Below are 23352 nucleotides of genomic sequence, written 5' to 3' on the forward strand. Positions count from 1 at the left end.
AGGAGATGAGTTATACAGCTCTCGTTACATGCACGTGGAGTTCAACTCTTTGAGTGAAATGCAAAAAGTTTGAAGTTAATAACTCATCTCCTTCTACCTTAGGCCATAAACTTATCAATCACCCCTGCTGTGGACAGCTTTCTGGAGGTCCAAGACGCCGACTTCTACAAAGAAGGGATCCGTATGCTCCACGACCGCTGGACTAAGTGTGTAAATGTAGGAAAAATAAATGTGCTAGGTTTTCTAAAATTGACTCCTTCTAACTTAGGCCACAAACTTATCAATCACCTCTCGTATGTTTGTTCTCTGAAAATAAACTGAAATCATGGAGTTAAAATTGCTCATTATTCCTGACACCCAGAAAAACTCTTAAGGATCAGAAATTAAATAGAGGTCCAACAGCATTCAATACTATCATCCCCTCAAAACTAATTAATAAGCTTCAAGACCTTGGCCTCAATACCACCTTGTGCAATTGGGTCTTTGAATTCCTCACTTGCTGACCACAATCATTTTGGATTATTAACAATAATCCACAATTTCCATCAGCATAGGTGCACCATAAGGCTGTGTGGTTAGCCCCTGCTCTACTTGCTTTATACTTATGCAGACATCCCACCCTGCAAAAACTCATTTCAGGGAGGTAGCACCATCAATTTGTGGGAGACTTCCTGGAGGGGTGGGATGTCTGCAACAGAGTAGCTCCTTAGCAGCTGGCCAGCTAGTTTAAATAATGTTAGCTATGCTAATGAATGAATGACACCTGTTAAACTCACCTCAACACGTCTTTTACAGTCTTAACCCACCATGGGCAATAGAAAAGTCACTGTTGCAAACAGTGCAGCGAGCAACACTGTCATTATTTTTGACCCCTATTAGGCAGGGGTACACTTTAGTGTAGTCTGGGATGACGTATGTTTTATATATTTTTTTGGAACACTGCCATTTTTTTGGAGTGCTCTCACGCTCTCTGTCTCGTACACTCTCAAGCGCTCTCGCTTGCTCGCTCTCTCGCTCGTGCGCTCTCACTCTCTGGCTTTCTCTTGCTCGCTCTCAAAAAAATTGATTTCCGTGATATTGTATATAATTTAATGGCATCAGGGAGCCACTATTAATATGCGGGAGAGTCCTGCAACGTCCGGCAGAGGTGGGATGTCTGCTTATGACTGAGTAAGCACACCGAAAATGCCATATTCAAGTTTGCTGATGACACTACTGTCGTTGGCTGAATCAGCATAAAGGAGGGAGAGGAAAAATCTGGTTGAGTAGTGCAACAACAACAACAACCTCTCACTCAATGTCAGCAAGAGTAAAGAGCTAATTATTGACTACAGGAGAAGGAAACTGGAGTCCATGATCAATCCTTACTTGGGTCATCAGAGGTGAAAAGGGTTAGCAACTTAAAGTTCCTCATCGTTACCATTTCAGAGGACCTGTCTTCAGCCCAGCACGTAAGCGCACTTTCAAAGAAAGCATGGCAACACCTCTACTTGGGAGTTTGTGAGGACTTGGCATGATACCTATGTAAAACGTTGACAGACTGCTATAGATGTGTGGTGGTGCGTGTATTGACTGGTTGCATCACACCGTGGTATGAAAACAGCGACACTCTTGAAAGAAATATCTGACAAAGAGTATTAGATATCTCTCAGTCCAATAAGGGTAAAGCCCTCCCCATCATTGAGCACATCTACATGGTGCGTTTCTCACAGGAAAGCAGCATCCATTATTAGGGACCCCCACCATCCATATCATTTTCTGTTCTCACTGCTGCCATCAGAAAGAAGGTACAGGAGCCTTAGGACCAATGCCACCAGGCTCAGGAACAGTTATTACCCCTCAGCCATCAGGCTCTTGAACCAGGGAGGATAACTTCACTTTACTCAACTTCACTTGTCCATCGTTGAACTGTTTGCACAACCTATGGACTAATTTTCAAGGACTCTTCCTCTCGTGTTCTTGATATTGATTGCTTATTCATTTACCATTACTATTTTCTTTTGTATTTGCACAATTTGTCTTTTGCACACTGGTTATCCACCCTGTTGGTGCAGTCTTTCATTGGTTTAATGGTTCCATTTAATATCAGAGAATATATACAACCTGAAATTCTTACTCTTTGTGGACATGCATGAAGCAGAAGAAAAACTCCAAAGAATGACAGATAAATGTTAAAACCCCAAAGCCCCCCCCTCAATGCATAAGCAGCAGCAAAGCATCAACCCTCCCCCCCCCCACCAGTTGTCCCAGCAGAAAGCATTGACCCCCACCTGCACCACCTACAATGCAAGAAATAGCAAAGCTCCCAAAGAGACCATGATCTATGGTCCATCAAAAACCACTGTTCATCTCAACAGTTCAACATCCCACTCTCACTAACAAGGTCTAACAAGGTAGAGAGACTTATCACTCCTTCCACAGCGAGAGGGGACCAGCAGCTCACTGTTTTGATGTTACAGTGTGCAGCTTCACTTTTATTTCAAGTTGCTGATTCTCAGGTCAGAGAAACAAACTCTCTCACCATCGAGAGAGACAGAGAGAGCAATCGCTCAAGCACAGAAGTCTCCAACAACCGCACCCATTGCCCTGATGTTCTGATCTCCTGCAGTGCTTCAATTGGTGACACTAGTGAAGGATTGGGTTGTTCACAGCGCTGCACAAGGCCACATCCTGTAGGCACACATCTTCCAGGCCCTCCTGGAGATATTGAAAATGCTAGGCTGCTTGGCAAGTTCTGGCAGCAGGAACCCACTCCCGTGACAAATGGCAGTTTGAGTGCAGCTGTAGATCAAGGACTCCGACAGGACCTCAGTTACCTTGAAAAAGAAAAAGACATTAAAGAGAAGAATTGCAACTGTTTCACAGACGAATTCAAAAAACTCACTCTTCGGTGATGTCTTTCTATTATGGTTATTGGAATTACTGAGTATGCCTGCAAAAAATAAATCTTAGGGTTGTAAATGGTGATGTGTGTGTATGTATGTATAATATTTTGATAATTTTACTTTGAGCTTTGACTGTTGATCACCACCTCACACATGCAGTTCACATACAGGATGAGAAGCAACCTGCGAAGCAACAATGAAGAAACAGTTGTATTATTTTGCTGTGTTATTGAAGTATTGTAAAGAAATTTATGAAGGAAATACCAAACTTGATCAAAATAGTGTGTAATATTATTTATTTTTGCATATTACAAAAATAATTTTAACAATTCCATACTAAAACTGGACTGACATTATATGATGTTGTTACCTGAGTGAAATCATGTTTTAAGTATCCAAATATTTCATGGGGGGGGTCAATTAATCTACTAGCTTCTCCCAAATTATAACAGATTTCCTATTCTGCTTTTTTTTAAACTTAGGACCAGGATTTAATCTATTCCTGAGACTTTGCAACTTCAGCCTTGGGCCATTTAAGGTCAATAAATACACTTCACCAGGGGTAAGATTTACTCTTTATCTTTTTAATAAGCTGTAGCTTTTTTATTATGTTGCACCACAGAGTGTAAACAAATGGGTATACTCATATTGGTGATATGATCAGACTTGGTCTTTATTACAAATAGTGTTGACAATTAAGAAAAATTAAGTATTCATTTCAGATCTTGAAAGCCACTCATATGAAATACGTCACTACCAGTATTCAGACAAACCTGGAGAAACGTGAACATTCAAAATGGGCTAAGGCTTCTGACTTGTTCATTAAAGGCACGAAGACCAAAATGCAATAATGCTTATGATAGATAGATTCATATGTAAGGTTAACTGTCATAAGCATTTTAAGTTCAAACATTGTGCTGTGGGATCCAAGAATATTCAATGAAATATTCTTGAATTCCTTTCAATAAAAAAAAGTATTTAAAAATGTGTAAGAGAAAAGTGAGTAAGTAGCTGCTAAAGACGAAGGGGGAACAAGTGAAGAATTTACAGTTGGAGGAGTATTTCATATATTTATGAATATAGAGTAAAAGTAAATCATTAGAGTAAGGTAAAATGAAAACCCAAGCTGGAAAATAGAAAGTCAGTGGAGTTTAAAGTAGAAAGTTTGATAGTTATTGAGATGAGGACATTGATTTTGACATTTTTGTTTGTGGTTGAATCTTCTGATAAGGTCTGTTAATAAAAGTCAATCGATGGAAACGTGGATGCAGAGATAAGAAAGTTTAGGTTGTGAAATTTATTTTTATTTTTATTTCTATGATTCATTGTTTTCTTGTTTCCATACTACCCTTTGTTAACATCTGTTTCCACAAAATGTTGATGAAGTGTGGCTCTGTCCTGACATCCTTCCACTTTGTTGTTTATTTGTCTGACATTAAAAAAATTAACAAAATCACCAATGAGACCCAAGATTTTGTCAAGTTAAATGTATAAAAATGTTGGCTTTTCAGTGGAAGAAAGAATCAGAGTTCTAAAGCATAGAACCAGGCAATGCTAACCTGTCACATCTACCTACACCCAGACAGTAGCCCTACTTTCTCCTTTCATCCATGTACCTATCGAAACTCGTCTTAAATGTTGCAATTAAACCTGCATCTACCACTTCTACTGCAGTTCATTTCATAGTCATACCACAAAAACATAAAACTATATTGCAAAATAAGTGAACGGTGTAAAAAATATTGAATAGTGAGGCAGCATTCACGGACCATTCAGAAACCTGGTGGTGGAGCGGAATAAGCTGTAACTGAATCATTGAGTAGCAGTCAGGTTCTCTTGCCTCCATGATGTTAGCAACGATGAAAGGCCATGTCCCAGATGGTGAAGATCCTTAGATGGTGCTGCCTTCTTGATGTGAAACCTCTTGAAGATGTCCTTATTGAACAGTTGGCTTCATATTTTCTTTGGATTATATTCCAAGCTTCAACATAAGTATCTAAGCTAAATGTGGTGGCCAAGAAAGGATCAGATATTTCGAAGATGATTGTGAGAAATAAGCATACTGTTGGTCTGGGTAAATGGAATGAAATGATTTCAGTCTAGACTAAGTTGAAGGATATAACATCTCCATGGATGTATTCTATTAGCGGCGGATCAATCAATTCGATGAGAGAGCGAGCTTCGCACAGGTTGCGGAGCAGAGTTTAAAAAAAAGGAATCTCACAGGGCTCAGTGTATTAGAATAGTGGGTATGACTGCGAGGCCAGTTTTCTGTTCTGGGTGTCAGATGTGGGATGTCTGGAAGACTTCCAGCCTCCCTGATGGCCACATATGCACCAGGTGCATCGAGCTATAGCTCCTTAGACACCGACTTAGGGAACTGAAACTGCAGCTCAATGACTTTTGGCTTGTTAGGGAGAGTGAGGAGGTGATAGACAGGAGCTACAGGCAGGTAATCACCCTGGGGCCACAAGAGACAGATAAGTAGGTAACCGTCAGGAGAGGGAAGGAAAGGCATCAGGTGGTGGATAGCACCCCTGTGCCTGTCTCCCTTAACTATGTCCTCCATTTTGAGTGCTGTTGGGGTGGGGGGGGGGAGGGGAGACAATCTACCTGGGGGAAACAATAGTGGGCATGCTTCTCGCACTGAGTCTGGCCCTGTGGCTGAGATGTATAGGGAACAGAAGAGGAGGGCAGAGGTAATAGGAGACTCTATAGTTAGGGGGACAGACAGGCAATCCTGTGGATGTGGAAAAGAAACAAGGATAGTAGCTTGTCTCCCAGGTGCCAGGGTTCGTGATGTTTCTGAGTGCGTCCACAATATCCTGAAATGGAAGGGCGAGCAGCCAGAGGTCGTAGTACGTATTGGTACCGACGACATAGGTAGAAAAAGGGTGGAGGTCCTGAAAGCAGAATACAGTGAGTTGGGAAGGAAGCTGAGAAGCAGGACCCCAAAGGTAGTAATTTCGGGATTGCTGCCTGTGCCACGCTTCAGCGAGTATAGGAATAGAATGAGGTGGAGGATAAATATGTGGCTGAAGGATTGGAGCAGGGGGCAGGGACTTAGATTTTTGGATCATTGGGACCTCTTCTTGGGCAGGTGTGACCTGTACAAAAAGGATGGGTTGCACTTGAATCTGAGGGGGACCAGTATCCTGGCGGGGAGGCTTGCTATTGCTGTTGGGGGGGGTTTAGACTAGATTTGCAGGAGGATGGGAACTGAAGCAAAGAGGCAGAGGATGAGGAGGTTGGAGCACAAGTAGAGACAGCTTGTAGGGAGTTTGTGAGGAAGGATAGGCAGATGTTAGAGCAAATATGTACTTAGCCGGATCGTTTGAGATGTCTATTTTAATAAAAGGAGTATAATAAACACAGACGGATGAACTTAGAGCTTGGATCAATACATAGAACTGTGACGTTGTGGCCATTATAGAGATTTAGATGTCTCAGGAGCAGGAATGGCCAGGCTTTAGATGTTTCAAAAAGAACAGAGAGGGAGGCAAAAGAGGTGGGGGCGTGGCATTGATAATTAGGGATAGTGTCACGGCTGCAGAAAAGGAGGAAGTTATGGAGGGATTGTCTACTGTGTCAGTGTGGGTGAAAGTCAGAAACAGAAAAGGGGCAATAACTCTGCTGGGTGTTTTTTATAGACCACCCAGTAGTAACAGGGATATCGAGGAGCAAATAGGGAGGCAGATTCTGGAACAGTGCAATAATAATAGGGTTGTTGTGATGGGAGATTTTAACTTTCCTAATATTGATTGGCATCTCCTTAGCGCAAGGGGTTTAGATGGGGTGGAGTTTGTTAGGTGTGTTCAGGAAGGTTTCCTTACGCAATATGTAGATAAGCCAACTAGAAGAGAGGCTGTACTTGATCTGGTATTGGAAAATGAACCTGGTCAGGTGTCAGATCTCTCAGTGGGAAAGCATTTTGGAGGTAGTGATCACAACTCTATCTCCTTCACCATAGCACTAGAGAGGGATAGGAGCAGACATTTGGGAAAACATTTAATTGGGATGGGGGGGAAAAGAATGCTATTAGGCAGGAACCTGGGAGCATAAATTGGGAGCAGATGTTTTCAGGAAAATGCACAGCAGAAATGTGGCAAATGTTCTGGGAACATTTGTATGGAGTTCTGCATAGGTATATTCCATTGAGGCAGGGAAAGAATGGTAGAGTTAAAGAATGATGGTGTACAATTTATATAGAAAATCTAGTTAAGGGGAAAAGAAAAGCTTGAGAAAGGTTCAAGAAACTAGGTACTGTTAGAGCTCTAGAAAATTACAAGGTTGCTAGGAAAGAGCTTAAGAATAGAATTAGGAAAGCCAGAGGGGGCCATGAGGAGGCCTTGGTGAACAGGATTAAGGAAAACCCCAAGGCATTCTACAAATATGTGAAGAGCGAGAGGATGAGCTGTGTGAGAATAGGACCAGTCAGGGCGACAGTGGAAACATGTGCACGGAGTCAGAGGAGGTAGCGGAGATACTTAATGAATATTTTGCTTTGGTATTCATCAGTGAAAAAGACCTTGGCAATTGTGACTTACAGTGGACTGAAATGCTTGAGTATATAGACATTAAGAAAGAGGATGTTGTGTAGTTTTTGAAAAGCATTAAGTTAGATAAGTCATGGGGATTGGAAGAAATATACCCCAGACTACTGTGGGAATCGAGGGAGGAGAATGCTAAGCCTCTTGTGATGATCTTTGCATCATCAATAGGGATGGGAGAAATACTGGAGGATTGGAGGGTTGCAAATGTTGTTCTCTTGTTCAAGAAAAAGAGTAGAGATAGCCCAGGAAATTATAGACCAGTGAGTCTGACTTTAGTGGTGGGCAAGTCATTGGAGAAGATCCTGAGAGGCAGGATTTATGAGCATTTGACGAGACATAATCTGATTAGGGATAGTCAGCGTGGCTTTGTCAAGAGCAGGTCATGCCTTACAAGCCTGATTGAATTCTTTGAGGAAGTAACAAAACACATTGATAAAGGTAGATCAGTGGATGTAGTGTGTATGGATTTCAGTAAGGCATTTGATAAGGTTCCCCATGCAAGGAGGCATGGGATTCAAGGAGACCTTGCTTTGAGGATCCAGAATTGGCTTGCCTCCAGAAGGCAAAGGGTGGTTGTAGATGGTTTGTATTCTGCATGGATGTTGGTGACCAGTGGTGTTCCGCAGGGATCTGTTCTGGGACCCCTCCTCTTTGTGATTTTTATAAATGACCTGGATGAGGAAGTAGAAGGGTGGGTTAGTAAGTTTGCTGATGACACAAAGGTTGGGGTTGTTGTGGATAGTCTGGAGGGTTGTCAGAGGTTATAGCAGGACTTCGATAAGATGCAGAACTGGGCTGAGAAGTGGCAGATGGACTTTAACCCAGATAAGTGTGAAGTGGTTCATTTTGGTAGGTCCAATTTGAAGCCAGAATGTAATATAAATGGTAAGACGCTAGGCAGTGTGGAGATCTTTGGGTCCGTGTCAATAGGATACTCAAGGCCGCTGTGCAGGTTGACAGTGTTGTTAAAGAGGTGTATGGTGTTAGCATTCACCAACCATGGGATTGAGTTCAAGAGCCGTGAGGTAATGTTAGTTATACAAGACCCTGGTCAGACCCCACTTGGGGTACTGTGTTCAGATCTGGTCACCTCACTACAGGAAGGATGTGGATACTGTAGAGAGAGTGCAGAGAAGATTTACAAGGATGTTGCCTGGATTGGAGGGCGTACTTTATGAGAATAATTTGAGTGTACTTGGCCTTTTCTCCTTGGAGCAACAGAAGATGAGAGGTGAACTGATACACGTACATAAGATGATGAGGCACATTGTTCATGTGGATAGCCAGAGGCTTTTTCCCAAGGCTGAAGCGGCTAACATGAGGGAGCATAAAGGTGCTTGGAAATGGGTACCAAGTGGATGTCAGGGGTAAGTTTTTCACACAGAGTGGTGAGTGCGTGGAATGCACTGCCGGTGGTGGTGGAGGAAGTGGATACAACAGGGGCTTTTAAGAGCTTCTTAGATAGGTACATGGAGCTCAGAAAAATAGATGGCTATGTGCTATGGAAATTCTCAGCAGTCTCTAGAGTAGGTTACATGGTCGGCACAACATTATGGGCTGAAAGAGCTGTAATATGCTGTAAATTTCTGTGTTTTATTTTCTATTGTGACTGAGCCTGAAGAGAGGATTCAGCAGGGTAATCCACTTGAGTAATGGAAGATGTAAGGCGTGACTTCGGTCAGGAAATTAATTATTTTATAAGGAAAACTACACTTTACTCCTCTGCAATCTTCCAAAATAATCTGTATAGACATTTGATGTTCAAAAGAAACTAGATGTCATAGTTCTTGAGGGTATTGTCAGATACACAACTGATGGCACTTAGGTATATTCAGTACACTTAATGTAAGTTATCATGCCACTGTGATTTAATGCCAACACTGTATTGTACTCTCAATCACTTAACCTAATTTAAATCTCATAAACACAACAATTTTATATTCTCTCGTAAACACAACAGTTTTATATTCTCTGTAAAGGTGTCTCCCCTTATGCCCACCATCCCACAAGTCTTGCATAAGCCCTTCATTCTTAAACGTACCAGCCCCTTGGCCTCTGATTTGCTAAGTGGAAGGTCTATATCCACTGTTGAGCCTTTCACAGCATTTTTTTTTGTTAAACAATCAACCTGCTCATTGCCCTAGAACATCTCTATGTGCAGGGACCCACAAGGAAAAGACGTGTTACCCCATGCTTTGATTATGAAATAATGTTTGATGAGCTTCCAACAGTAAACCTGACCTACTGCTAGAATGACTTGTTTTAAGACTCATCAAAACAGAAAAGGAACCTGAACAAATTACAACTTTGCAAGGACAAATTTCCTCCACCCACTGTAAGCCTAAAATGATGGCGACCAATTCTGCAATATGTACTGATAAATGTTAGTAAGCCTTTTAATCATTACCTGTAATTCAGACACAAAATTAGCCACAACAACATTTCCAGTTAAGTTGCTTTTTCACAAACTCAAGAAAATCTACAGGTGCTGGAAATCCAAAGCAACACACATAGTGCTGGAGGAACTCAGCAGGCCAAGCAGCATCAATGGAAAAGAATAAACAGTCAACGTTTCAGGCTGAGACCCTTCATCACGACTGGAAGAAAAGATGAAAAGTCAGATTATGAAGGTGGGGGAGGGAAGGAGGAAGTACAAGGTGGTAAGTGATAGGTGAAATTGGGAGGGGGCAAGGGGTGAAGAAAAGACCTGGGAAGTTGATTAGTGAAAGAGATGAGGGCTGGAGGAGGGGGAGGAATGATAGGAGAGGGTAGAAGACAATGGAAGAAGGGGATGGAGCAGCAGAGGGAGGTGATGGACAGGTAAGGAGATAAGGTGAGAGAGTAAGTGGGAATGGTGAAGGAGAAGAGAGGGCAATTACTGAAAGTTCGAGAAATCGCTGTTTATGCCATCAGGTTGAGGCTCCCCGGATGGAATATAAGGTGTTGCTCCTCCAACTTGAGTGTGGCCTCAATGTGGCAGTAGAGGTCATGGACTGGCATGCGCGAACTCTTCCTACACTACATCGACAACTGCATTGATACTGCTTCCTGCACCCATGCTGAGTTCATCGACTTCATCAACTTTGCTCCCAACTTTTACCCACCCTCAATTTTACTTTGTCCATTTCTGACACTTACCTCCCCTTTCTCAATCTCTGTCTCTCTGGAGACAGTCTAGCTACTGATATCTTTTATAAACCCACTGATTCTCACAGCTACCTGGACTATACCTCTTCTCACCCTGGCACTTGTGAAAATGTCATCCCTTCCCTCAGTTCCTCTGTCTCCACCACATCTGTTCTCAGGATGAGATTTTTCTTTCTAGAACTAATGAGATGTCCTCTTCTAAGAGAGGGGCTTCCCTTTCTCTACCGTCAACACTGTCCTCGCCCATATCTCTTCCATATTGCGCACGTCTGCCCTCACCCCGTTCTCCCATCGCTGCACCAGGGATAGGAGTCCTCTTGTCCTCACCTACTACCTCACTATCCTCCATGTCTAGCACATAATTCTCCATAACCTCCGCCATCTCCTACAGGTGGGATTCCACCACCAAGCACTTCTCTCTTCCCCCTGCATTCACTCTCTGCTTTCCACAGGGATTGCTCCCTATTTGACTCATAAAATTTAATTTAAGTTATTGGAAAAAACCAAGGTGGGATTACCGAGAAAATTACTGTGGGACACATTGCAAATCCAACAAACTCGTATTCCTAGTGTGATAAGAACCCAGTCACCCAAAACTAAAACTACTCTTGTTGTGATGTTCCCAACAGACCTCCAACACCTTTAACAGAATGATAATTTCTTTGCTCCCTCAAATTAACCCAGTATGTTAACAGCAGCCTCAGCCTCCATAATTGTAAGGGTAATTGTCCCATTTCAGTTAGTAAAGCTGAAATTGGGGCCAACCTTATTGCATTACAACACCATCTTAAGCCTGTGCTTGTATCACATCCAAACATTTTAAAGTTGACAGTGAAGCTAATCCGTAAGCCACACAGCCATTATCAACACACATCAAAGTCGCTGGTGAACGCAGCAGGCCAGGCAGCATCTATAGGAAGAGGTGCAGCCGACGTTTCAGGCCGAGACCCTTCGTCAGGACTAACTGAAGGAAGAGTTAGTAAGAGATTTGAAGGGAGGGGGAGAGGGAGATCCAAAATGATAGGAGAAGACAAGAGGGGGAGGAATGGAGCCAAGAGCTGGACAGGTGATTGGCAAAAGGGATACGAGAGGATCATGGGACAGGAGATCTGGGAAGAAAGACGGGGGGGCGGGGGGAACCCAGAGTATGGGCAAGGAATATATTCAGAGGGACAGAGGGAGAAAAAGGAGAGTGAGAGAAAGAATGTGTGTATAAAAACAAATAACGGATGGGGTATGAGGGGGAGGTGGGGCATTAGCGGAAGTTAGATAAGTCGATGTTCATGCCATCAGGTTGGAGGCTACCCAGATGGAATATAAGGTGTTGGTGTTCCAACCTGAGTGTGGCTTCACCTTTACAGTAGAGGAGGCCGTGGATAGACATGTCAGAATGGGAATGAGATGTGGAATTAAAATGTGTGGCCACTGGGAGATCCTGCTTTCTCTGGCTCTGTCCGCCACTCCTAATTTCCATAATTTAATCAAAAGTCCTTCTTTCCATAACATATCATATCTTTTTCAGTATCAAAAAATACTGCTGTTTCAACTTCGTTATTTACCTGTGCTTTCCTAATATCTTACAAACATAAAACTGAATTGAATGTCATTCTCCCCTTCCGAAAACCACTCTGATAAAATGCTTTGTCATCTCTCTTTTCTAACATGTAATTTGAATGCTCTTACCATATGTTCTATAAATTTACATAAATTAGTTCATAATGATATAGGCCTATAGCTAGAAGGATTCCCAGGTCTTAGAATAGGCACTATTGCCATTTTCCACGAGGAAGGAAGAAGGCCTAACTTTCAAATATGCTTCAAAAAATTCTATTATCTCGAGAGTTATCAGTCATGTGTTTAATCATACAATAACATATATAATCTTTTCCTGGTGACATCTGACCTGCATTAATAATAGCCTTCTTAAATTCACACAAAGAAAATTCTACATTAGTAATATTATTGTTGCAACAGCAGGCTTCCAACACATCAAGATATTCACTTAGAACCTTATCCCTACATTGTTTGACCTCTTCACTTAAGTTATTTTGATTATGAATTGCAGCAAATGACCTAGACAGTAAGGAATGTTGTTATCCTTACAAATTCTCCCTATATTTTCTTAATCATTCCCCTGCATCTCCAAGTTTCATATCCCTTCCAAAAATTATCACAATATGACCACTGGTAAAACCTCTTTTGCAACCTTCACCACTTTCCTCACCATGGCCTGTGCCCTTTTATACTTAATAAGCTCACTTCGAGAGTGGTACTTATTAACTCATTTCCAACTTAATCACCTGCAGCCTATTTAAACCCAGCTGTCATCCACAGTCCTTTGTCAACTCATCAAATCAGCCAACCTCAACCGGTTGCTCCTAGCCTCCAGTTACCTTGTTGTCTTGTCGTGTTAAGTTTTTTTTTGTAGCCTTTCATGGCTTGTTATTTTGTAGTTTATTAGTAAAATATTGTTTACTGCTAATTCCTTTCCACTGCTCTGCTTTTATGTCAAACCTCCTCTATATTTCCTACACTGATACCCTATCTTGAGCTATTTAAAAGCAGGAATAACCCTGTATTTTACCTAATCTCCCTCATCCATGAGTGATATTGAAATAATTCATCAACTTTTATTTAGATTAGTTGCCACTGATTTCCACATGATGTTGTTACAATTAAATAATTGTTTGCTACTCAGTTTTTTAAATTAATGTTTATGGGATAGTTCGTGCCAAGTACAGAAGTACTTCTTGATGACTTTGCAATTAAAAAACTTATCTCCGACGTTGTTGCATTTGAAGCAATACCTTTGGAATACTGCATTACTTGCAGAATGAGTGGACATGTCAAACAGCAACGCTGGAAAATTGATGTTGTAAGATAGATGAAGAAGCAGTGAAGGGCTCTCAGCAGAAACCACACCATTATAGGATGATTATGTTGCAATTTTCCCATTAGAATTTTTTGTTTGAATAGTACAGTCGGACCTCCTTATCCGTGAGTTCCGCATGTGCGAATTTAACCAACCGCGAATGGAGAAAACCCTGAAGTGTTCTTCCGGCACTTGCTGTTCGAGCATGTACAGACTTTTTTTTTCTTGTCGTTATTCCCTGAACAATGCAGTATAACAACTATTTTACATAGCATTTACATTGTATTAGGTATTATAAGTAATCTAGAAATGATTTAAAGTATACAGGAGGATGTGCGTAGGTTATCGTGGATTGGGATGGTAAAAAACCGGAAGTTCTCTTACTAAGTAAGTCGGAACAGGTACATCCAGTATTATTTAGCATCAGTTAGTCAAACGTTTGTCTTGGTATATAGTATATATTTTACCTTCCAATGCATATAAAATACTTAAGAAATGTATGTTTCAGTGCCGGGCTCGAGTTCGATCCAGCGACAGAGCGTTCCCGAGCGCGCTGTCCATCCCTGCTGGGTTGATGTGGAGGATCAAAAACCCAAAACCCAATAATTAAACCACTGCGTTGCTTAGTAATAATTGTAGCTCTAATCGGGCAGGGCCGTTCTAATTTTAACCCTTAAATTTGTTCCGATCGTTGACCGACTGTAGCCTAACGCTTTTCCAATGACCGATGGCCTTTCACCTCTTTCCAATCACTTTATTATTTCCACTTTATTTTAAATCGCAAACGTGATTATTTTTGTGAACAGAAACACTGCGGATTCAGAGCTCCGCCACCAGGTCCTAATGCCCACTGCACTGACACAGGTTAAATAAGGTCCGGAGTTCCGCTGAGTCCTAAGGTCCATACATTGAAACAGGTTGAATAAGGGAATTGAGCCTCCGTGTTTTTTGATATCCGCGAGGGGTCCTGGAACCAATCCCTAGTACATAAGGAGGGCTGACTGTATATGGTGTCTTTGCTTCAGGAAAAGGATACTGAGTGAAATATGCCATTTGTTGTAGCTGCATTAAGGTTTAGTTTTGAATTTGGTTGTGGAGGCAAATTTAAAGTAATGCTGTTATGAACTTGTTATAAGCAGAAGGAAGTACTTCAGTCCATTGTTGGCTTCAGCAAAGCACCTGGGGAAAATCCACACGGTCAGAGAGAGAATATGCATACTCCCACAGACGGCAACTGAGGTTGCTGATACAGTGAAGGAGCAGCACTAGCTGTGGTGTCACCCTGCTGCCCTCAAGTACTGTATTGGCTTCCCACTGAGATACAACAACCAGAAATCATATTAGTTAACAGACAACACAACTTTGGGATGCTGACTGCATCAGAGACAACCAATTTAACTTAGTTTTGCATTGTGATTCCTGGACCTATTTGTATTTCTCTCTTTAGGTTATTCATACGCAGAAGTTGCCAACACAAACTTTTTTCATTTTATTACAGCTTTTCATGTGTTTCATGTGGACTATTCTTCAAGTGGTTATTATCTTTATGTATTATGACCTTCCATTAGTCCCCAAGCACAACTTTAAAAGAACAATTGTTTCAACTGAAGAGGAGCAGGAACCATTGATTGGTGATGTGAATCATACAATAGCAGATAGCAACTGGTGTGGTGCTACTAATGAAGATGAAACATATGTTTTGCCAGCAAATGAAATAGATGTTGAAAGTAACACAGCAGATGAATATCGCTATATTCCTAATGGCCACATTGAAGATTATAAAGCAAATAATAATCCATTTCACAATTTTAGTGTCATTAAAGGTAGGTACAATATTTTTTTAATCTATACAAAACAATCCATTGGTGTCTGTTTACCCCATTATACATAAACACGACATTTTATTGATATTTGACAAAATATGGTTATAAAATACAGTTGATTTCTAAATTGCATGTGTTGTGCATTATCTACATTTATTTATTATCCATTAAGGTTCAAAAATTATTTGAATCAAATTTTCTCTCTGATTCCTTATTCATGTTGAGACTTTTCCAAGGTGTTAAGACTACATTATGGGTCATTCTGGTGCTGTTTATAAAAATTCAAGAAAATGATCTTTAGTTGCAATGTGTACCGAATTTTGGTTTTCCTATTTAAAACTTGGTTGTTTCAGTTTCAACACAATGCTATTCTTTTGAATTTTTATAAGTTCGTATAGCTGCTGTTATTTAGCATAGTAGAACCAATTTAAATGGCTTGCTGTTAAACAGATTTACCATATACAGCTGCAGGGGAGCATTGCCACACAGTGAATGAATGTCACAATGATAAAAGTTGGATGGAACAATGCTTATGTCATTCATATAACCACAGAAACAGGCCATCTCGGCCCTTCTAGTCCGTGCCGAACGCTTACTCTCACCTAGTCCCTCCGACCTGCACTCAGCCCATAACCCTCCATTCCTTTCCTGTCCATATAGCTATCCAATTTTACTTTAAATGACAATATCGAACCTGCCATGTACCACTTCTACTGGAAACTCGTTCCACACAGCTGCCACTCTCTGAGTAAATAAGTTCCCCCTTGTATTACCCCTAAACTTTTGCCCTCTAACTCTCAACTCATGTCCTCTTGTTTGAATCTCCCCTACTCTCAATGGAAAAAGCCTATCCACGTCAACTCTATCTATCTCCCTCATAATTTAATACCTCTGTCAAGTCCCCCCTCAACCTTCTATGCTCCAAAGAATAAAGACCCAACTTGTTCAACCTTTCTCTGTAACTCAGGTGCTGAAACCCAGGTAACATTCTAATAAAGCTTCTCTGTACTCTCTCTATTTTGTTGACATCTTTCTTATAATTCGGTGACCAAAACTGTACACAATACTCCAAATCTGGCCGTACCAATCCCTTGTACAATTTTAACATTACATCCCAACTACTATACTCAATGCTCTGATTTATAAAGGCCAGCATACCAAAAGCTTTCTTCACCACCGTATCCACATGAGGTTCCACCTTCAACGAACTGTGCACCATTATTCCTAGATCCCTCTGTTCAACTGCATTCTTCAATGCCCTACCATTTACCATGTGTGTTCTATTTTGATTAGTCCTACCAAAATGTAGCACCTCACGCTTATCAGCATTAAACTCCATCTGCTATCTTTCAGCCCACTCTTCTAACTGGCCTAAATCTCTCTGCAAGCTTTGAAAACCTACTTCATTATCCACAATGCCACCTATCGTATTATCATCTGAATACTTACTAATCCAATTTACCACCCCATCATCCAGATCATTAATGTATATGAGAAACAACATTGGACCCAGTACAGATCCCTGAGGCATGCCACTAGACACCGGCCTCCAATCTGACAAACATTTATCCACCACTACTCTCTGGCGTGTCCCATCCAGCCACTGTTGAATCCATTTTACTACTTCAATATTAATACCTAACGATTGAACCTTCCTAACTAACCTTCCGTGTGGAACCTTGTCAAAGGCCTTACTGAAGTCCATATAGACAACATCCACCGCTTTACCCTCGTCAACTTTCCCAGTAACCTCTTCAGAAAATTCAATAAGATTTGTCAAACATGACCTTCCACGCACAAATCCATGTTGACTGTTCCTAATCAGACCCGGTCTATCCAGATAATTATATATACCATCTCTAAGAATACTTTCCATCAATTTACCCACCACTGACGTCAAACTCACAGGCCGATAATTGCTAGGTTGACTCTTAGAACCCTTTTTTAAACAATGGAACAACATGAGCAATACGCCAATCCTCTGGCACCATCCCCGTTTCTAATGACATTTGAAATATTTCTGTCAGAGTCCCTGCTATTTCTACATTAACTTCCTTCAAGGTCCTAGGGAATATCCTGTCAGGACCCGGAGACTTATCCACTTTTATATTCCTTAAAAGTGCCAATACTTCCTCTTCTTTAATCATCATAGTTTCCATAACTTCCCTACCTGTTTCCCTTACACAATTCAATATCCTTCTCCTTAGTGAATACCGAAGAAAAGAATTGTTCAAAATCTCCTCCATCTCTTTTGGTTCCACACATAGCTATCCACTCTGATTCTCTAAGGGACCAATTTTATCCCTCACTGTGCTTTTGCTATTAATATAACTGTAGAAACCCTTTGAATTTATTTTCACCTTACTTGCCAAAGCAACCTTGTATCTTCTTTTAACTTTTCTAATTTCTTTCTTAAGATTCTTTTTACATTCTTCATATTCCTCGAGCACCTCATTTACTCCGTGCTGCCTATATTTATTGTAGATATCTCTCTTTTTCTGAACCAAGTTTCCAATATCCCTTGAAAACCATGGCTCTCTCAAACTTTTAGCCTTTCCTTTCAACCTAACCGGAGCATAAAGATTCTGTACCCTCAAAGTCTTACCTTTAAATGACCTCCATTTCTCTATGACATCCTTCCCATAAAACAAATTGTCCCAATCCACTCCTTCTAAATCCTTTTGTATCTCCTCAAAGTTAGCCTTTCTCCAATCAAAAATCTCAACCCTGGATCCAGACCTATCCTTCTCCATAATTATATTGAAACTAAAGGCATTGTGATCACTGGACCTGAAGTACTCCCCAACACATACCTCTGTCACTTGACCTATCTCATTCCCTAACAGGAGATCCAACACTGCCCCTTCTCTAGTTGGTACCTCTATGTATTGCTGCAAAAAAACTATCCTGCACACATTTTACAAACTCCAAACCATCCAGCCCTTTTACAGTATGGGCTTCCCAGTCTATGTGTGGAAAATTAAAATCTCCTACAATCACAACCTTGTGCTTACTACAGATATCTGCTATCTCCTTACATATTTGCTCCTCCAATTCTCGCTCCCCATTAGGTGGTCTATAATACACACCTATAAATGTTACTACACCTTTCCCATTCCTCAATTCCACCCAAATAGCCTCCCTAGACAAGCCCTCTAATCTATCCTGCCAGAGCACTGCTGTAATATTTTCTCCGATAAGCAATGCAACACCTCCCCCTCTTGTCCCTCTGATTCTATCACACCTGAAGCAACGAAATCCAGTAATATTCAGAAGAACCTAGTAAAGATCCAGACCTAGAGGGACCTTGTAGACAACTCGTAAAGGTGCCAGGTCTTCTGAACCCTGAAAGCATTCTTCCATCTCAGGAGACTTGAGTGTTGTGCAAGGTGGGTTTGGAGACCTTCCAGGTCTGTGGACAAGCACTGCTAGCTAGAGGTTCTTGGAGATGTCTCTGTAAGGACTAAAACTACATGAATACACTCTGTGAGTAACTTCATTTTGAGGAAGACTGCAATTAACTTAAATCCTTATCACTATTCTGTCAAGTCCTTACAGCTGAAGGAAAGATCTTCTTGAGTGCAGAGTCTGTGTGATTTCCCTTGAACAGCAGTGAGCAGCATATAGCAACAAACTATGACAGATTAGTAGCAGCAGCCTGGAGTGATTCTGAGACTGTGAGCAACTGTGACTGTGCATTACAGACAAAACAGCCTTGACCATGTAGTTTGAATACTACCCTTTTAAATGTCACAGATTTGAAGGAAAATTGCTTTGGTAAAATTTAGTTGTGATGTAGTCGGGGGAGTGGAAGGGAGGTGTGGGATGGAGTGAGATAGGAACTTTATGCTCGAGAAATAACAATGCAAAATAAAACGCCTACAAAAAGTCAGGAGTTTACCTTCTAATGAGCACCAAGACCATGAGAAATCGGCAAAATATCTCTTAATTCCAGTGGAAAATGCTTAATTTTTTTGTGGGTTTAGGTATACCACTAAATACATTTTGCATACATTTTTAAAAATCGCTTGTCCTTTAGCGGGCAGTGAGCAGCTCTTTCCCAGAACAGAAATGGCTAATATAAGAGGGCATGATTTTAAGGCGATTGGTGGAAAGTATGGGGTGGGGGATGTGTACTTGGCCCCTAGCTCTACTCTACGCTTGTGACTGTGTAGCTAAATACAGCTTCAACACGATAAACAAGTTTGCTGATGACACCACTGTTGTGGGCTGTATCAAAGGGAGTAATGAATCAGCATATAGGAGTGAGATTGAAAACTTGGCTGAGTGGTGTAATAACAGCAAACTCTCAATCAATGTCAGCAAGACCAAGGAACTGATTTTAGACTTCAGGAGAGGGAAACCAGAGGTCCATGAGCTTGAAATCATTGGAAGATCAGAGGTAGAGAGGGTCAGTAACTTTAAATTCCTGAGTGTCACTATCTCAGAGGACCTGTCCTGGTCCCATGATATAAATATTATTGCAAAGAAAATACAGCAGTGCCTCTACTTCCTCAGGAGTCTGTGGAAGTTCGGCATGTCATTGAAAACCTTGGCAAACTTCTATAGATCTGTCGTGGAAAATGTGCCGACTGGTTGCATTATGGCCTGATATGGGAACACTAATGCCTTTGAGCAGAAAATCCTACAAAAGGAAGGGGAATTGGCCCAGTACATTACTGGTCAAAAATTCTCCCAACTATTAAGCACATCTACTGGAAACATTGCTGTAGAAAAGCAGCATCAATCATCAAAGATCCTCACTACCCAGGCCATGCTCTTTTCTCACTGCTGTCATTGGATAGAAGGTACAGGTGCCTCAGGACTTGTAGCATCAGGTTCAAGAACAGTTACTACCTTTCAACCATCAGGCTCTTGAACAAAAAGAGATAGCTACACTCATTTAAGGACTCTTCTATTGTTATCTCATGCTTATTTATTGCTATTTATTTATATCTGCATTTGCAGTTTGTTTACAGTTAACAGTTCCTGATGTTTACAGTTACTGTTCTATAGATTTGCTAAGTATGCCAGCAGGAAAACAATCTCAGGTGTATATGTGGTGACATGTATGTACTCTGATATTAAATTTTCAGTAAGTTTCTGTTAAGTTTCCCTTTTTATTATTCTGTCAGGGGCACTTAGTGTAGTTTAAATGGCTGTTGTGTGTTCTTCATTCCAGATGATGGGGTCATGGGAGACCCATAGTCTCCCAGAGAACTACATCTGCGTGAAGTGCATCCAGCGGTAGCTCTTCAAAGACCTTGTTAGGGGTCTGGGCAGCAGCTGGATGACCTTTGGTTTGTACAGGGGAGAGAGAGGAGATCATGCATAAGAGTTACAGGGAATTAGTTGTAGGAGGTGGGTAGCTGGGTGACTGTCAGGAGAAGGAATGGGAAGGTGAACAGGCATTTTGTGTATTCCCCTCAATAATAAGTATACTGTTGTGGGGGATGACCTCCCAGGGGAATGCCACAGAGATCAGGTTACTGGCACTGAGCATGAGTCCATGATGCACAAGGGGAAGAGGGAGAAGAGGGGAGCAGTAATGATAGGGGACTCAGTAGTTAGAGGAACAGACAGGAGAGTCTGTGGACGTGAACAGGATACCCAAATAGTACATTGTCTCCCAGAGTCAGGGACATTTCGGATCGCGTCCACAGCATTTTGGAGGGGGAAATGGAGCAGCCAGATGTCTTGGTACATATTGGTACCAATGACATAAGAAAACAGATTCTGAAGAGGGAATTTAGAAAGTTAGGCAGAAAACTGCCTAGACCTCCCTGGACCTCCAGGGTAGTAATTTTTGGATTGCTACCTGTGCCATGCACCAGTGAGGGTAGAAACAAGGTGATTTGGCCGATAAATGTGTGGCTGAGAAGCTGATGCAGGGGGCAGGGCTTCAGGTTCTTGGATTATTGGAATCTCTTCTGAGGGAGGTATGACCTGCACAAAAGTGACAGGTTGCACCTGAACCTGACGGGGACCAATATTCTCATGGGCAAGTTTGTTAAAGCTGTTGGGGAAACTTTGAACTAATTTGGCAGGGGGATGGGTGGTGGGAAACAGAGTGAAGGGATTGAGGATAGGACAGATGGTTAAAAAAGCAAAGATGGCGTGCAGTCAGACTGTCAGGAAGGGCAGGCAAATGATGGGACAAAATTGTAATCGGTGAGTATCAGTGCATTAGGGATGCAGAATCAAGAGGAGTAGCAAATACAGACTCAAAGTGTTATATCTCAATGCACAGAGTATAATAAATAAGGTGGTTGATCTTGTTGCACTTTTATAAATTGTTGGGTATGATGGTGTGGTCATCACTGAATTGTGACTGAAGTATGGTTGTAGTTGGGAGCTGAATGTCCAAGGTTATGCATTGCATTGGAGGAATAGGAAGGTGGACAAGAGGGGGTGGTGTGGCTCTGCTGGTAAAGAATGGCATCAAGTCTTTGGAAAGATGTTACTTAGGATCAGAAGATGTTGAATCCTTGTGGGTTGAGTTAAGAAACTGCAAGGGTGAAAGGACCCTGATGGCAGTTATATGCAGGCCTCCAAACAGTAGCTGGGATGTGGACCATAGATTACAACAAAAATTAGAAAAGGAGGTTTTGAATTTTAAAGATTTTCCAAAATCTCTTAGTGATCTGTATTGCTCAGATTTGGATTTCCAACCTGAGTGTGGCCTCATATGGGAATGGAAAGTGGAATTAAAATGGGGGGCGACTAGGAAATCCTGCTTCATCTGGCGGACAGAGCATAGGTGTTCAGCAAAGCGGTCTCCTTATCTATGTTGGGTCTCAGTGATATGTAGGAGGCCACACCAGAGCATCAGATATAGTAGATGATCCCAACAAATTCACAGGTGAAATGTCACCACACCTGGAAGGACTGTTTGTGGGCCCTGAATGGTTGTGAGGGAAGAGGTTTAGGGGCAGCTGTAGCACTTGTTCCACTTCCCATTCCCATTCCGACATATCAATCCATTGCTGTCACAATGAGGTCACACTCAGGTTAGAGGGGCAACACCTTGTATTCCGCCTAGGTAGCCTTCAACCTGATGGCATGACATTGATTTCTCAAACTTCTGGTGATGCCCCCTTCCCCACCCCCTTCACCATTCCCTATTCCCATTTCCCTCTCTCATCTTATCTCCTTACCTGCCCACCACCTGCCTCTGGTGCTCCTCCCCCTTTTTTCTTGGGGTCATCTACTGTATTCTCCAATGGCCTTCTGTTCTCTTCTATTAAATACCCCCTTCTTCAGCCCTGTATCTCTTTCACAAATCAACTTCCCAGTTCTTTACTTCACCCTTCCTCCCCTCCTGGTTTCACCTATCACCTTTTGTTTCTCCCTCCCCTTCCTCCCAGCTTTCAACTCTACTCATCTTTTTTTTTCTCCAGTCCTGGTGAAGGGCCTCAGCCTAAAGTGTTGACTGTTTACTCTTTTCCATAGATGCTGCCTGGCCTGCTGAGTTCCTCCAGCATTTTGTGTGCATTGCTTGGATTTCCAGCATCTGTAGATTTTCTCTTGTGTGAACTTGTGTACAGGTGTCCCCTGCTTTTCGAACGTTCGCTTTACAAAACCTCACTGTTATGAAAGACCTACGTTAGTACCCTGTTTTCATTTTCAGAAGGTGTTTTCACTGTTACAAAAAAAATTCAGCATGCGAAAAAATCAGCGCGCGATAAAAGGCAGTGCACGCCCCGAGCAGCCCCTCTCCCCGGAATCGGAACTGCATTCTCTCCGGCATTGCTTAAACACATGCCTGTGAGCAGTCATTTGCAAGATGAGTTCTATGGTATTGGAAAAGCCTGAAAGAGCTCGTAAGGGTGTTAGACTTAGCGTAAAACTAGACATAATTAAGCGTTTTGATCGTGGTGAACGAAGTAAGGACAAAGTGAGTTTGGCTTGTGGACGCTGACGAAGATGATGTCAAAGAGGTTTTGGCATCCCATGACCAAGAACTGATTAATGAAGAGCTGATGCAATTGGAAGAGGAAAGGATAACAATCGAAACCGAATGCAGTAGCGAAAGTGAAGCAACTATGTGAGATTTTCGCTGCAATGATAAA

At 41.7% G+C, this 23352-nt stretch overlaps 1 protein-coding gene across 5 annotated transcripts in view; it reads left to right on the forward strand.

Moving 5' to 3' along the window:
- mfsd8l1 (major facilitator superfamily domain containing 8-like 1) overlaps positions 1–23352 on the forward strand; it is a 103351-nt gene that overhangs the window by 36815 nt on the left and 43184 nt on the right. For all 5 annotated transcript variants that reach the window (XM_072255299.1, XM_072255301.1, XM_072255303.1 and 2 more), the window contains 2 exons: positions 3368–3447; positions 14956–15280. In XM_072255299.1, the coding sequence (XP_072111400.1) occupies positions 3368–3447; positions 14956–15280 (405 nt within the window). The remainder of the gene's footprint in view (positions 1–3367; positions 3448–14955; positions 15281–23352) is intronic.

The sequence above is a fragment of the Mobula birostris genome, chromosome 4 (genome assembly GCF_030028105.1).
Source record: "Mobula birostris isolate sMobBir1 chromosome 4, sMobBir1.hap1, whole genome shotgun sequence".
NCBI lineage: Eukaryota > Metazoa > Chordata > Chondrichthyes > Myliobatiformes > Myliobatidae > Mobula > Mobula birostris.